Source organism: Agelaius tricolor, unplaced genomic scaffold (genome assembly GCF_023055355.1).
Source record: "Agelaius tricolor isolate 1412-34295 unplaced genomic scaffold, bAgeTri1.0.p SCAF_6, whole genome shotgun sequence".
In the NCBI taxonomy this organism is placed as follows: Eukaryota; Metazoa; Chordata; class Aves; order Passeriformes; family Icteridae; genus Agelaius; species Agelaius tricolor.
The window spans coordinates 12,891,523-12,906,743 of record NW_027269266.1 but is presented as its reverse complement, the minus strand read 5'-3'; the positions used below and the strand labels follow the sequence as shown (position 1 = coordinate 12,906,743).

General features: G+C 38.4%; 1 protein-coding gene across 7 annotated transcripts in view; it reads left to right on the top strand.

Moving 5' to 3' along the window:
- Window positions 1-15,221, top strand: part of SVIL (supervillin) — a 101,873-nt gene that overhangs the window by 81,486 nt on the left and 5,166 nt on the right. For all 7 annotated transcript variants that reach the window (XM_071428712.1, XM_071428713.1, XM_071428714.1 and 4 more), the window contains 15 exons: window positions 388-538; window positions 3,234-3,317; window positions 3,400-3,486; window positions 4,958-5,135; window positions 5,344-5,516; window positions 6,753-6,908; window positions 7,685-7,821; window positions 8,338-8,485; window positions 8,611-8,756; window positions 9,580-9,755; window positions 9,855-9,999; window positions 10,461-10,737; window positions 12,377-12,528; window positions 13,703-13,808; window positions 14,628-14,835. In XM_071428712.1, coding sequence (XP_071284813.1) covers window positions 388-538; window positions 3,234-3,317; window positions 3,400-3,486; window positions 4,958-5,135; window positions 5,344-5,516; window positions 6,753-6,908; window positions 7,685-7,821; window positions 8,338-8,485; window positions 8,611-8,756; window positions 9,580-9,755; window positions 9,855-9,999; window positions 10,461-10,737; window positions 12,377-12,528; window positions 13,703-13,808; window positions 14,628-14,835 — 2,324 coding nt within the window. The remainder of the gene's footprint in view (window positions 1-387; window positions 539-3,233; window positions 3,318-3,399; window positions 3,487-4,957; window positions 5,136-5,343; window positions 5,517-6,752; window positions 6,909-7,684; window positions 7,822-8,337; window positions 8,486-8,610; window positions 8,757-9,579; window positions 9,756-9,854; window positions 10,000-10,460; window positions 10,738-12,376; window positions 12,529-13,702; window positions 13,809-14,627; window positions 14,836-15,221) is intronic.

Sequence of the window (15,221 nt, the reverse complement as noted above, 5' to 3'; positions counted from 1 at the left end):
CAGCAAGACAATGAAGCACTGCAGGGTCACTAAGTGCGTGTGACTTCACTGCAGTAGCTTGTTCCCTGCTCCCTTCCTCTGCATCTGGCAGCTGAAATGTTCCACCAGTCTTTAGCTATGTCTCTAGCAGGTTTTTTTTAACCTACCTTTCTTTCTTTCTTTCTTTCTTTCTTTCTTTCTTTCTTTCTTTCTTTCTTTCTTTCTTTCTTTCTTTCTTTCTTTCTTTCTTTCTTTCTTTCTTTCTTTCTTTCTTTCTTTCTTTCTCTTTCTTTCTTTCTTTCTTTCTTTCTTTCTTTCTTTCTTTCTTTCTTTCCTTCTTTCCTTCTTTCCTTCTTTCCTTCTTTCCTTCTTTCCTTCTTTCCTTCTTTCTTTCTTTTCCTCAAAAAGCAAAGAATGGCAGATAACCAGGAGAGTCAGATGACCATTGAGGAGAGGAAACACCTGATTACAGCTCGAGAAGAAGCCTGGAAGTCCAAGGGGAAAGGAGCAGCCAATGACTCCACACAGTTCACTGTGGCTGGCCGAATGGTAAAAAAAGGTCAGTGATGAAATGATCCCAATATAAATAAGACACCTCTTATCTGTCTAGTCAAAATAAAGTCAGACTAAAGCAATGCAGAAACAGCATCTGTATTTAGCAAGAGGAAGACTGTTTATCTTCAACTGAGTAATTGTGTCATGAGGCTGTTCACTTTAGTTCATTGTGGGCGTGGTATTGATCCATTTTATTCTGCACTGTTGCACTGCCATCCACTTATCACTGGGTTCTGTCTGGCTGGTGGGAATCTACCACTTGAACAGGGATATATGTTTTGGTTTTCCTTCTAATACAACCCACAGGACATAGTTAGATTATTGTTTTTTACTTCCTTTGAAAACCCAGCTGCACTGTCTTGAGAATAGTTGTGAAATCGAGTTGTTTCTGTTGCTGGCATTTCCCCACTCCTAGGATCACTGGGAATATTTAGCAAACAAGTATTGTCTTTATGGATGCTGTCTTGGACAACAGCTTGAAGTGTTATGTTTGGCTGAAGATTCCCTGGTTCTGCATAAAACCACAGAGTAGAAATGACAAGGGAGCAATGTTGACTTTTTTGGGATCTCTTGAATTCAGTCACTGTTTCCAGATCTAATCATTCTTCTGAAGTGGACAGGAGTCTCTGAAGGCTGTACATGGTAGGAATGCAGCTGTTCACACAGCATGCCTGGGAAGATGATAGCTTTGGGAAGAAGGCACCTAAAATGATCTTTTGTGCTTAATGACTACTAGGTTTTGGGTTGTTACAAGGACTTGGTTATTAAACACAACAACAATGAACCTTCAATTAAATTACAACCATGAATAAAGTTCACTGTAGGGCAAGGGCAATACTGCAACAGGAGTAAATGCTTGCAATCCAAGCCACAATCTGTTGGCAGAAAAACAGTCAAACAGTATCAGGAATTACCTCTGATAGTAACATATTTTAGCTGCTGCTTACATTTTACATAGTTTTGCTGCTAGAAATGACAGTTGGTCACTATTTAAAGAGTAAACCTTTTTGGAGGGTCACTAAAAAAATCTGTTTAGTTGTCCACAGACCTGCTCTTTGCGTTTTGGGTTTTGGTTTTTTTTTTGGGTTTTTTTGCAAATAGATTGGTCTTTGGAAAAGAAAAGAAGGGAAAGAAGAGCATTTGCTCTTCTTAATAAGAAAAAAAAATTATCTTGCAAGGATCTCTTTAGGTGCTATGATGATTCTTTTGAAGAAGCAAGGTAATGCAATGATAATGAAATCAATAAAAGTAGCCCAAGTGGGATTTTAGTTAGATGTGTACTGATTTATATCCTCAAAGAATAAATTATCATTATGAGTTTTTAATTTAAGAGATTATGAGAAAGCAATGCAAAATAGCATCTTTGTTATATGCATGTGCACAGATGCTGTATTTTAATTGCTTCTTATGGCTGAAAATTATCCAGTCCTAATTGGAAGGTGATCCTTTCCTAAGCAGTTCTCAGTGTGGTCTTGTGGATTATGTACTGGTAGAGCTGCTTAAGAGCTATGTCCTCTTGAGTGTGTCTTGAGGAAGGCTTAACCCACTGACTTAAAACCTGCTGGAATGTTGAGTCTCTTAGGTAACAGAGAAAAAAAATTGCTTTTGGAAAAGCTACCTAGTAATATAACCTAGTAATTTAACTTGAATTTAACAATTATGACAATTATATTGCACTACAACTTGCCGTAAAGATAGAGGAAACAAGTTTAGTATATGTTCTCCCAGCACAATATTGGTTTAATCTGATCAAAATAACTAAAGGCTTAAGCTTACATGGCTCAGTAATTAGTAAACTATGGCTAAGTGGAAAATAGATAATAGAGAACAGTGTAAATGTCTGTTTCTCCATTTACTGAAAGTCTAGGGAGCAAAAGTTAATAGGTACAATTGTTTGCCTCAATATGCTTTTCTACCTAATAAAACCCACAACTCCTATAGAGTGCAGTTCTCTTACTAGAGTAGTGTAGATTCACATGAAAACTAAAACTAAAAAATCCATCCTTATTTTACCCACTGGGTCCAGAATGAATTGCTTTATGATAGTTACTGAAAAGGATGGAGGAGAGTACAACAAAAGGAGAGGGTAGTGCTTGATATGGTGGAGATTCTAACTTCCATTTCTAATTCAATTTTCATGTATACTTAAAAACCCAACAGGGCCCAAGAATTACTGTGAAATCCAGGGACAGCATTCACAAGTCAGATGAATCATGTATTAATAGAGATGTGCTTAAATTTAAAAAAGGGAGTAAGAGGGTGGTAGAGGTGAAGGTGCCTAGCAAGATCATGGTGACTTCCCTGCTAAACTTATCCTTTTTTTCAGAACACTTCCATATTTTTAAAATGTAGCTTGTGGTACAGCTGGAGCCCAAAATGTAGACCAAATAAACTGCTGCTACCTTGAAAAGGAGCAAAATTAATATATTCCAGAGACAGCCTATATCTTGTGTTAGCTTGCTAAGAGACACTCAGAAATGAAGCTTTGTTCTTGTGAATGGGGTGGTTTCTGATGCTACTGTTGATTAAAGGAGCAGGCAGGGCCCTCTGCCATCTCTAATACAATGGCTGGGGAAGTGTGCTGGCCTGTAGGAAGCAGCCAGGCTCATCTGCTTTCCCCAAATAGCCTCTCTGTCATCACTGTTGGAAGCACAGGCTGACTCATGGCTGCATTTCCTCTGTTCTGTGTCCCTGTGCAGGCCTGGCTTCTCCAAGTGCACTAACACCAGCAGCATCCCCTTTCCGGCAGAAGTCTACCACTCCAGTTACAAAGCCCTTGGAAGGTAAGGAATAAAAATGGCTGAAATATGTTCAGGCTTATTTACTTCCTGTCAATTAACAGGTTTTACTTTCTGGTTTGCTTAGAAATTGAAGCCAGGCCTGACATGCAGTTGGAATCAGATATGAAGCTTGACAAGTTGGAGTCATTCTTGGGAAGGCTGAATAACAAAGGTTGGTAGAGTTACGAAGGGTGGCAGTATATCCACTCTCTGACTTTAGTAAATTGATTAAAGTGCCCCTTAGTTAAAATATCTGGTAGCAGAAACTGAATATTTCTTTGCTCAGACTGCAGTTACTGAAAATTTTATTTTTGTGATTCAGTCTTTGCTAAATTTTAAGAAAAGCCTTTCACAATTGTATTACAAGTGCGCAGTAGAATAAATCACAGATGCCTAAATAACTTTCTTAATTCTCTGGAAAGAGGGATGTACACATCCTCCTGTAGGGCAGAATTTCCTAAGAGCACACAGCCAGTCTGAACCATATTGCCATATACAGTGAAACATCTTTAAATGTAGTTGAGTCCTATTAAAATCAAAATAGGATACTAAGCTGCTCCCAAGCACAATTCATTCACTTTCCTGCTTTTTTGAAAATTGACTCTCTGTAGCAGCTCATCAGCTTCCCTGCACAGCCTGTTGGCTGTTTATGAAGCTCTCTAGAGTTGTCTGGTGTTTCCATCTCATACATCTGTCCTCCATTTGTAAGACAAAAATCTTTATTACATCTTTATGTAATTTGTAGTGTAACAGATACCATAAACAAATGTATTCACATTTCAGTACAGGAGGCACTAGCATAGAATAATGACTGTGCCACACTCACTAGTCTGAAGTAGTGACTTTTCCCCTTGTGATTCTAGATCTTTTCAAAGGCAGGAATTACACAGTTGGAGGCAAGATGGAATATACAAAACCCTAAAATGCTTACATCATCATACTATAGCAACTCATTTATAATGTCCAAGTTTTCATTTAGCCTTATTTCCCTACCATTTTGTATAATGGTTATTGCATATGACTTACAGTTTGCTGTTTTAATATTCTTTATCAACACACTTTTCTACCATCAATTAAAGAACCTAACACACAAAAACCCCCAAAAAAATCAAAATACCACCACCACACTGAAAAAAAAATTACCCAGGCAACTACCAAATGTCACAGACATCTTTTCACTAAAAATCCTTTCTTTAGGATTTTTCCTTCTGAGAAACTAAGAGGCCTCAGAGACAGAATGTAAACAATGGTTATCTGCTGCTGTGGAATGCAACAGCTCCACCTGTGGTTGGCCCATCTTGGATGTTTATAATTAATGGCCAATCAAGGACTGAGCTGTTTCAGACAGAGTCCAAGAGAGCTGCCTATATCATCATTCTCTTCTTTTCTATTCTTAGCTTAGCTAGCTTCAGAAGAAACTTTTCCCTTCTTTTTCTTTCTAGTATAGTTATAATGTAATATATATATATATATATCATAAAATAATAAATCAAACCTTCTGAACATAGAGTCAACATTCTCATCTCTTCCCTCATCCAAGAACCCCTGTGACCACGGTCACAACAAACAAGCCATGTTTACCTTTTCTAGACTTAGAAACTCTAGTATGGTTATTTACTGGGTGAGGTGGTTTTTTCTTACAGTTGCTGGGATGCAAGAGACAGTGCTGACAGTTACAGGAAGATCTGTGAAAGAGGTGATGAAGCTGGATGATGATGAAACATTTTCCAAATTTTATCGCCATGTGGATTTCCCTTCCTCCTCAGTGCCTTTGGACTTTGATGAGGACTTCGATGCCATCTTTGATCCTTATGCACCAAAGTAAGAATTACTTTTCCCCCATTGTTTTGAATGCTGACACAAGGGCAGTGTTCAAAATGTTCAGCTCTAAGTCATCCTTGTTGGGCACGTTCATTTCTTCTGAAATCATGCTCCTGCCTGAATTGAGGAACTGATCCTGATTTCTTGTCATTGGATGATTCTCACTAGAAAAATTACCTGATGATTATAAACACTACTTGTTTTTCAGGTTGACATCTTCTGTAGCAGAGCACAAACGTGCAGTTAGGCCCACACGCAGAGTCCAGTCCTCAAGAAACCCCCTGAAAATGCTTGCAGCAAGACAAGATATCCTTCATGAATATACTGAACAAAGACTGAATGTTGCCTTTATGGAGTCAAAACGAATGAAAGTAGAAAAAAGTAAGCTAGCAGGATGATTTGTACAAGACACCATCTTGCTTTTGTAATTAAAAAAGAAAAAAAATCTCAATGCAAAAAATGGAACTGAAGGAATGGAATGTATTCTCTGAGTGGCAATAAATTGATTGAGGTATAAGGTGAAATGTAGACTGCATAGGAGACCTGGAGAGAAGGGCATGTGTGATTCCCTCACGGAAAGCTACCTATAGCCACCTCCTGTACACAGATTTAATTATTTATTTTTAGCACAATCACCTTGTGCAGAGAGAGAGAGCCACAATGGCTGCAGGGTGTGCAGGGTGAGGACAGGAGATCAAGGAAAGCAGATCCAACCTCATCGTACTGGGGTGAGAGATGGCAAGAGTAAATGAATTTTTGTTCAGAGGCATTGGCCTCAATTTTGGGTCCTAATTTTCTCTCAGAAAGTGAAATTAGTCTTCTTGACTGCTTCTGATTAATTTCCATAAGGGATCAGTGCTTCGTGGCAGGGCTTACAAGGTGTTTTACTTGTGAATTTGCTTTTTCCTGACAACCAGACAGACAGCAAAGACATCATTGTAAAATTTATTCAAAGATTTGTCCAACCACTCTTACATATTGGGGTACAAGTTTTCCTTACTGCACTTGAGTAAAGAAAGATCATCTTTAACTATTGATTGTATTGATGAAAACACTAACTATATATGTAATACTTTGTTGCTATCTCATGAGAAGGATTTCCCTGAGTTATAAATTCAAAGTGTCTTGTCTTTGGTTGAGCAATAAACAAAAGTAGCCAAGAATCTGGACTGTAAGTTTACAGTAAAACGTGGCTAAGACTTTGAAATGTAAATGGATGTTGCATCACACAGTCTCAGCCAAATTTTAAGGGAATTACAGTTAATTAACCTTGTCTCTGTGCTGTCTTTTATTATTAATTACTTAAAAGGCATTGAAGATCTGCACAGTACTTCACAAAACATTGAGTAGGATGGTTCTAGCAAAGCTGGTATTCATGCCAAATAGCATAATTCCAACACTGACAGTGTACTCTTGCATATCTAGAAATTAAGATAATCCTAAACCTAGAAATCTTTTGGGGTAGTGGTTAATCTGCCTTTCCTGTTGCTATGGAGAAGAAGAAAAACTGGAAATAATGGGCAGAAATTATTTTCTTAATGCAACAACCAATTTTTATTATATTTTTTTTAATTTTTCATCTGTCTGTCTTTCCTCCAATTTCTTTTTATGTACAAGTGTCTACAAATTCAAATTTCTCAGAAGTAGCACTTGCTGGCCTGGCAAGCAAAGAGAACTTCAGCAACATTAGCCTGCGGAGTGTTAATCTAACAGAGCAAAACTCTAACAACAGTGCTGTGCCATACAAGAAGCTAATGCTCCTGCAAATTAAAGGTATGCTGGAACTGCTTTTACTTTCCATAAATAATAGGCTGAATGTAACATGTGGGAGTCACTACCATATTTAGATGCTTAGCTTGTTCTAAATCCTCAGGATCCCAAAACCAGAAAAAAATAATTGGTAATTGTGTAAAAAAAGTTAAATCTTACAAATAGGTTTGCATTGGCCCACTGGTGTGTGTTTCCCAAAGAAAAAACAGAATATTTCAGAATATTTCAATATAAATTCTGGCTATCCCCTGTGGAAATTTTTAACTGTCCTATTCTTCCAGTGCTCAATATACTTTGGAAATGACGTGACAGTGTTCTTGCTCCACTTCCCCTTACAATGCATAGTAACATATCTGATTCTGCAAATAGCTAGGTTTTGGAAAGAAAAATTCTTAAAATCCTAAATTCTTAAAACTTTTTACTGCCTAACTGCCTACAGAAATTGTGCTATGACTTCACTTAAGCAAATGTAAAAGGTTCTGGAATTTTGCTGCTGTCTGCCATTTACTTAATTCATTTCTTTCCAGAAGGACACAGAGTTGTTAAAGCAAGAACAGGAAATAATAGAAATATTAGTTGATAGGAGACAACATTTATTTTGTTTCCTGTGAGTAAACTTTTTTTCCACAGTAGTAGTCTTTTCATTATTCTTAGACAGTCTGTTTCCACATATTTTGCTAAACGTGCTGGGATTGTTTGTGTTTCATTCAAAACAAATTAGATTGTGGCATTTTATAGTAGTAGTTGAAGGAATATAATTAGCTTTGTTTTCTCTTTAGGAAGAAGACATGTTCAAACAAGATTAGTTGAACCAAGAGCCTCATCACTGAACAGCGGAGACTGTTTCCTGTTGTTAACTCCACATTTATGTTTCTTGTGGGTAGGAGAGTTTGCAAATGTCATAGAAAAAGCAAAGGTCAGTACTGTTGTGAGGTTTTATTTATTATTTATTTTTAGAACATTTGCAGTATATGTCTCTGATAAAATTGAGCCTTAGTGCCAATTCTCTCAAAAAGTGGCATGTAATTGATAGTCTGTGACAGGGAGATATGCAGGATTCCTGAAAATATGTTTTAGGTCATGCACTGAATGAAAGCTGGCATTTGTGAACTAGTGTGTAGTTTGTGAAGCTGCAAGAGAAAAAAGGATATCCTCAGGATACAGACTAAACTAAAAAAAAAAGTTAGTCTGAATTGCAGGATGTCCTTTTCATTCCCATGTCCACTGAGATCAGTCTTGCTTTAAGGCAAATGAAAGAATGAATGCATTTATGTAAAATTTTTTCTAATGTCTGTTTATTTAGTGCAATAAATAACAATTTCTTCTGCTATTTGATGTATTATATCTCATTTGCCTTCTCACTGAGGAAGAATATTGCACAAGTATTCCAAAGACTTAAGCAATCCTGTTCAGATAACTGTTAATCTCTTAGGCTTCAGAACTTGCAACTTTAATTCAGACAAAGAGGGAACTTGGCTGTAGAGCTTCTTATATACAGACTATAGAAGAAGGAATAAATACCCATACCCACGCAGCCAAAGACTTCTGGAAACTCCTTGGTGGACAGACAAATTACCAGTGTAAGCATTGTTATAGTTACAGTATCTGATGCTCTACCACAATAAAATAGTAGAGTTGGTTCTCTTTAGTAAAGATAGTTGGAGTTAATTTTTTTTTTGTTATTTTTGACAATCTTTCCCTTAAGCCGCTGGAAGTCCTGAAGAAGATGAAATGTACGAAGCCGCAATAATAGAAACAAATTGCATTTACCGCCTTGTAGAGGATAAACTCATTCCTGAGGATGACTACTGGGGAAAGGTGCCAAAATGTACCCTGCTACAACCAAAAGAGGTATTGTGCCACTAACTGCTCCTGTGGTAAGTGCAGGAACATGCAACTGGTAATGACTTGTAGTGACTGCAAATGCCCATGGAGAGGATCACTGAAAGCTGGATCCTCTGTGTTTCTGAAGGGCTTCTGCACACTTTGCTGTCCAGAGTGTGCTGCAAGATCTCAAGAAATTAGTTCATATTATCTTCAAAGTAAAATACCATTTTAGGAAGTGTAAATCTTTTTTGTCAACAGTGGCTTATCCCAGAGTCATGAAGCACAAAACAAGTAGCACTTTGGAAAAACAAAACAAAATAAAACCTGCTTTTATTTCTATCCCTAGCTGACTTTTCCTCTTCCAACAACCATTTCACCCATCTAAGTCAGAATGAGAGCAAGTTTCTAAAATGAGGACATGATGCATTTTCTTGAAAGTATTGAAGTCACTGCCTTTTTGCCTATATTGTAAGTTCTGTTAGCCTTCCCTGGCTGTAGGACAAGGCATAGGTCTAAATGTCAGAGAAAGCTGCTGAAACTGGACAGCTATCAGTCATACAAAAGAACCAGATTTTTAGCAGTAAGAGCTCTCTAATCTGCTAGTGACTTCAGCCACCTAGAGCACCTCAAAGCATTCCCCCTGCTTGCTTCCAGTCATCCTCAAAAACTGGACATCACAATGCAGACCACTGGCCTGTCCTTACTTGCATTGCAGGGCGCCTTGTTACTGTCACTGCAGAAACTCATATTTGGAGGAGTTTCTGTTCAGCACAAGGAAACTGTAGGATCAGGGTACCACCTAACCTAATAGTAGGTTGATTTTTTTGTTGTTTGGTTTTGATTTTAGGTGCTGGTGTTTGATTTTGGCAGTGAAGTATATGTATGGCATGGAAAAGAAGTTACTTTAGCACAAAGAAAAGTGGCATTCCAGCTGGCAAAACACTTGTGGAATGGCACCTTTGACTACTCCAATTGTGATATCAATCCTCTGGACCCCGGAGAATGCAATCCCCTCATACCCCGGTATTGTAACTCAAATTAGTCTCATTACAGATACATCGTTTTCTTGCCCTCTTTTCACAGTGTTTAATTTGATTCTATATCTTTTCTTCCCTTGCACAGAAAGGGACAAGGACGCCCAGACTGGGCTGTGTTTGGCAGACTCACAGAACATAACGAGACGATACTGTTCAAAGAAAAATTTCTTGATTGGACAGAACTGAAGAAACTCAATGAGAAGAATTCTAGTGAATCCCTTCACCAGAAGGTGCATATAATAAGCATGCTAGGTATTTCAAACTAGATGACTTAGTTGGGATGGCAGTCAGGGAAGCTTGTGCTCAAGGATCAAGAGCACATTTTTTGTCTTGTGGGCTTTGACCTAGGGGTCAGAACATCACCTCCTACAGTGAACCCACAGAGTTGTTTTATATTATTGTTATTTATAGATTACAATATAACTATATCTTGTGTGTTGTTTATATAGTATATATAATAATATATTTATTATTGTTATTATTAATATTAATATTGATATTAATGTTAATATTAATATATGAGCCAGGCAGCTCAATGAATACTGCTGAGGTGGCTCTAACAGGGCTTCAAATGATGACAAGATACTAAAGTACTGAAATACGCAGAAGTCAAAATGTTTGACTGGAACTGTGGGGCAAGGAGAAAAAAATGCTGTGTTCAAAGAAATCCCTTCTCTGTGTTTTCTGACAGGAAGAATCCAGATCTGACTCTAAACCATATGATGTCATGCTAATGGTAGCTGTGCCTCAAACAACTGTAGGCACAGTCTTGGATGGAATGAATATTGGCCGGGGTTATGGACTGGTAGAAGGAGAAGATGGGAGGCAGTTTGAAATTATCACTGCCTCTGTGGATGTCTGGCATATCCTGGAATTCGATTATAGTAGACTGCCTAAGCAAAGCATAGGGCAGTTCCATGAGGGAGACACATACGTGGTGAAGTGGAAGTACATGGTGAGCACTACAGGTTAGTGAACAATTCCATTTCATCCTGCTGAAACATGCAGAAATGCAGCTAAAACTCTGCTGGTGGTGGTGACATCCAGACCTAGATTTCCATGGATGTGAGACAGTTTGAAAGGTTAGGGATGCTAATTTCACCTTTCTAGGTAGATAAAATGTAAAGTTTTGTATTTTATTTAAAAGAAAACAGTAGATAATAAAGAAGTTGTAGTTATTTTTGGTACACCAGATGTAATGCTTCCATCTCTGCTTTTACCCACCATTGGTGGTGTACATGTTCACAGGACAGTTCATTAAGCCCACAGCTTAACACCAAAATAGTTAGGCAGCTGGACTAATGGCAGTGGTCTGAATGTCTCACAAAAGAGATAGGCTTAGCAACAAGAAAAACCTTTGCTGGTTATGGAGATCAATAACAATGACAGGAAAAGCCCTTGCCAGCTCATTGCCCTTGCTATCCCTTCTGCTGTTGCTGGAAATGCTTTGATCTGGATTTGAGGCTCAGCAGTGTTCTGACAAAGAGCCTGAGAGCAGCAGGCAAAGCCTGAGAACCAGTCAGTTCAATGAGCCCACTGGAACTCTCCCACTAAACTAAGAATAGGTGGTCTTTGTGGTAAGTTAAATAGTCTAAAACTGATTGTTCCAAATAGAGTTTATTAAGGTCAGTTGAAAGCACATAACAGTTATACAGCTTCAGGCTTTTAGCCAAAAAAATGTAGGTAGGTCTTAGTCAGGGTCATTGAGATCAGATACTGGCAAATCCAAGAAAAATACGAAAGCTTGTAAGTCTTGGGAGAAGTGGGTAACACTAGTACTGAACTGTAAACAGACTTCTAATCCAAATGGATGAAAACATATTCCATCACTCCAAAACAGAATAAATTTTTATGTAGGAGGCAGTACTTTTATGGGCTGAATGTACAGATAAGAATGAAACCCATAAATTTTAAAGTAAGTAGTGTTTTGAGTATTCTCAACTTGAAAAAAACAGGATGCTTTCTCTTAAGTGTTTCACTTGGATGCTGCTCAGCACTGCTGGAATCAAGGCAGATGTTTTAACATTTTTTTTTCAAATCTGTTTTAAAACTCTTGGGTTTTTTAAAATCTTTGATTTCATTCTAACTGTTTATTCTCTATTCACTGGAAAGACTGCAATATTCTGTAAGTGGTTGTGTTGTGAATTTCTCTTGCTGTAAACATCATTTGCTTATCATAACAAGTAAATGCCGACTCTTAAGGAGAAAAAAAAAAGCAGCTCCTCTCCTGCTGCCAAAGAACAGTGTGTAATGTGGAAAATCAGCCATAATGCACTCTTCTGCTAACATTACTGGACAGGCCATTTCACATGCAAATTGGCTCAAATGCTGTCAGTTATTTTTCTCCAGATAGTAACAGGTCTTTCTACATCTCTTTCTCCAGCCAACACAGGCATCTCTGCCTGTGGGCTTACATCCACCTGAGGAGACAATGCCAGCTCTGCATGGGGACACTCTGGCTTGGAGACTTAATGTTCCTCCAATTGCACATTTTTTTCTTTCCTGTTCTGGATGGGATAGTGCTGAGCTGGCAAATGAGATGAAACCATGTGCTGTTTAAACCTATAGCCAGAATATTTTCTTCAGCATGTGCTCTCTGTTTCACAGTTGGAAGCAGACAAAAAGGAGAGCAACAAGTACGGGCTGTTGGAAAAGAGAAATGTGTGTATTTCTTTTGGCAAGGAAGGCACTCCACAGTGAGTGAGAAAGGAACATCAGCTCTCATGACAGTGGAACTTGATGAAGAGAGAGGAGCACAGGTGAGCTTCCTAGATGGCAGACCTGGTAAGATCTGCCTGTCTGGATAGCCAGGAACAGTAAACAGGAATTATCTTCTTTGCCTCCTCCCTTTCTGTAAACGTGTTCTTGCCATTACAAATACAGACCTCAGAATTACTTTTGACATTATTCCAATTGCCAGAGACACGTAAGCTCCTTTATGGACTGTCATTCCCAAATGCTGCTTCTAAGGATATTTCTGAAAAAGGCTGAAGAAGGTCTTTTCTCCCTTCTCTGCGGGAATAGGTGAAGCACAGTTGCACAGATTGTTGCCATCCTTTCAAGTGCATGTTCAGATAGCAGGACTGTCTTCCTAGTGCTAAGGAGAAGCACTTTTTGCAGGCCAAGGCAAAAAAATACATTAGAAATTTTGAATTTGCTTACTCTGTAATTACATATTAATTGAATTGTTTGCAGAGATTTTAGGAAATGAAGGTGAAGCTGAGAGGACAGGCTAATTTGCTTTGTCTTTAGGCAGACTTGGGCTTTCCTGTGGCTTCAGTGTTACCAGCATACAAGATGGATGGTTTAAAGTTACTTTCTGTGCCTTGGTCCTGCTTTAATTAGACTTTTAACAGCAGCATAGAAATGACCAGAAAGACAGGAGTTCATAGAGGAGAAATATAAGGGCCCTTGATCAAGAGTGTGAGAGTCTCTGCAACATAGCTGATTAAGGAATTGGCTATATCAGTTTCATACTCCTTATGCAATGTTTAGTGAGCAAAGAACATGCATGTTATCATAGAAACCAGTTTTATAGCAAATTTTGAACCTACTTCAATTCCTGTGTTATCTCCATAATGGTTTCAGTGAACATCAGTCAAGGTGTACAGGTTCTGTAAATATTCATAAAATTCAAAAAATGCGTAGTTTAAACCAATTTAAATTAAAGTTCATTTGGTATTCCATTATCCTCTGAAACTCAATTGTTGGATTCCAGCTAGAGTTTCTTGTAATATGCAGGCCACATATGGAACCCATTGCATGCTGATATATGGTAATTTAAACAATAGTCAGCAGTTGTAAAGTAGAAGGAAAGCCATCTTTGTGGGTGGCCATAACTATATAATTTTTAATAATCCATAGAGACCAGTTTTCCTGAGTCTGTATACTTCTTTTATTTTTTTAATGAAGAGTGGTGCTTTCAATTTCCAGGTACAAGTCCTTCAAGGGAAAGAACCACCGTGCTTCTTGCAGTGTTTCCAAGGAGGGATGATTGTGCATGCTGGAAGAAGGGAAGAGGAAGAAGAAAATGCACAAAGTAAATTATTGTTAGTTAAGAGTTTCTGCCCCAAAATCCTTTTTTAGCTGTTGTGGAGAGCTTTGTATTCAGCCTCAACTACCCTACTCTGTAGAAAAGAAAAATTAATGCCATGAAACTCTTGAGACAGCTTTGCAATGCTTTGTTTCAAGGTAGCCTTTTTCTTCTTTGAGCAGAGAATGGATTTTGGCACCCTAGAGCATGTTGACTTGATTGTATTGATGGACATAGAATTTTCTTAGTTTGATTTTATTTAAGCCAAGTGCCCATTTGCTTTGAAGTATGTCCTACACAGTCTGGGGAAGAAGAGTGTTTTTATGAGCAGTTCTTCTGCTCCAAAGAAAGCTCTAAGCTTTTATTACCCAGTCATTGCTTTTTGTAACATATTCCTTGAATGCAGTAGTTGAGGTAGGAGAATTTCAATGGAAGTGTAGCTTGGAGATGCTCCAGTTTTCACTTGACTGTGACCTTATGTTCCTAAGGTGCAGAGGGGAAAAGGAGCTGAATAGGAGGAATACTGTGTTTGTTTCCCTTCTTCACCATATGAAACAGCAGAACTTGACTCTTCTGCTCTGTTAAGCTCTTCAGCTCTCAATATTTGTGCTCTTGTAGCAAGGTTTTAGAAGGCATCTCTTCTGCACAGGGTTTCTGAAGTAACGTTAGCCAAACCCGGTGCTTAGCTAGTTCATTCTATCACAATGTAGGCATGCAGTAGGTGAAATTCATCCAGTATGAGAACAACTGGTCCAGAGCAGAGGTTTGTAATTTTCAGTCCCATGTGATTTTATAATAGTGCTGCTCTGTTCCTGTCTGCTCCAGGTGATTGGAGGCTTTATTGCGTGCGAGGAGAAGTTCCCAATGAAGGCAACTTACTTGAAGTAGCATGTCACTGCAGCAGCCTGCGTTCCAGGACATCCATGATTGTCCTCAATATCAACAAAGCTCTCATCTACCTGTGGCATGGCTGCAAAGCACAGGCTCACACCAAGGATGTAGGAAGAACAGCAGCCAATAAAATAAAAGAACAGTGAGTGTCTGATCTATATTTTGGAGATGATTATATTGACTACCGATTTACTTGAAGCAGTCTTACTCAAAGAAAATTCGAAATAAATAAAGCTGTCCTCTAAGTACACATGCAGCATGTGCATGCTTCGTCAGGAGGAGGAGTGAAGGCTGGTTGGTTTGGTAGAGTGGAGAAAACTCATATCCTGTAATTGCTTTCACTGGAGGTCAAATGTATTTATTAATAAACTCATAGAATGGTTGGAAGGGACCTTAAAGATCATCTAACTCCAATCTCCCTGCCATGGGCAGAGATACCTTCCACTAGACCAGATTGCTCAAAGCCCCATGCAACCTGGCCTTGAACCCTGCCAGGGATTGGGCACCTACATTCTTCCTACTGTACTA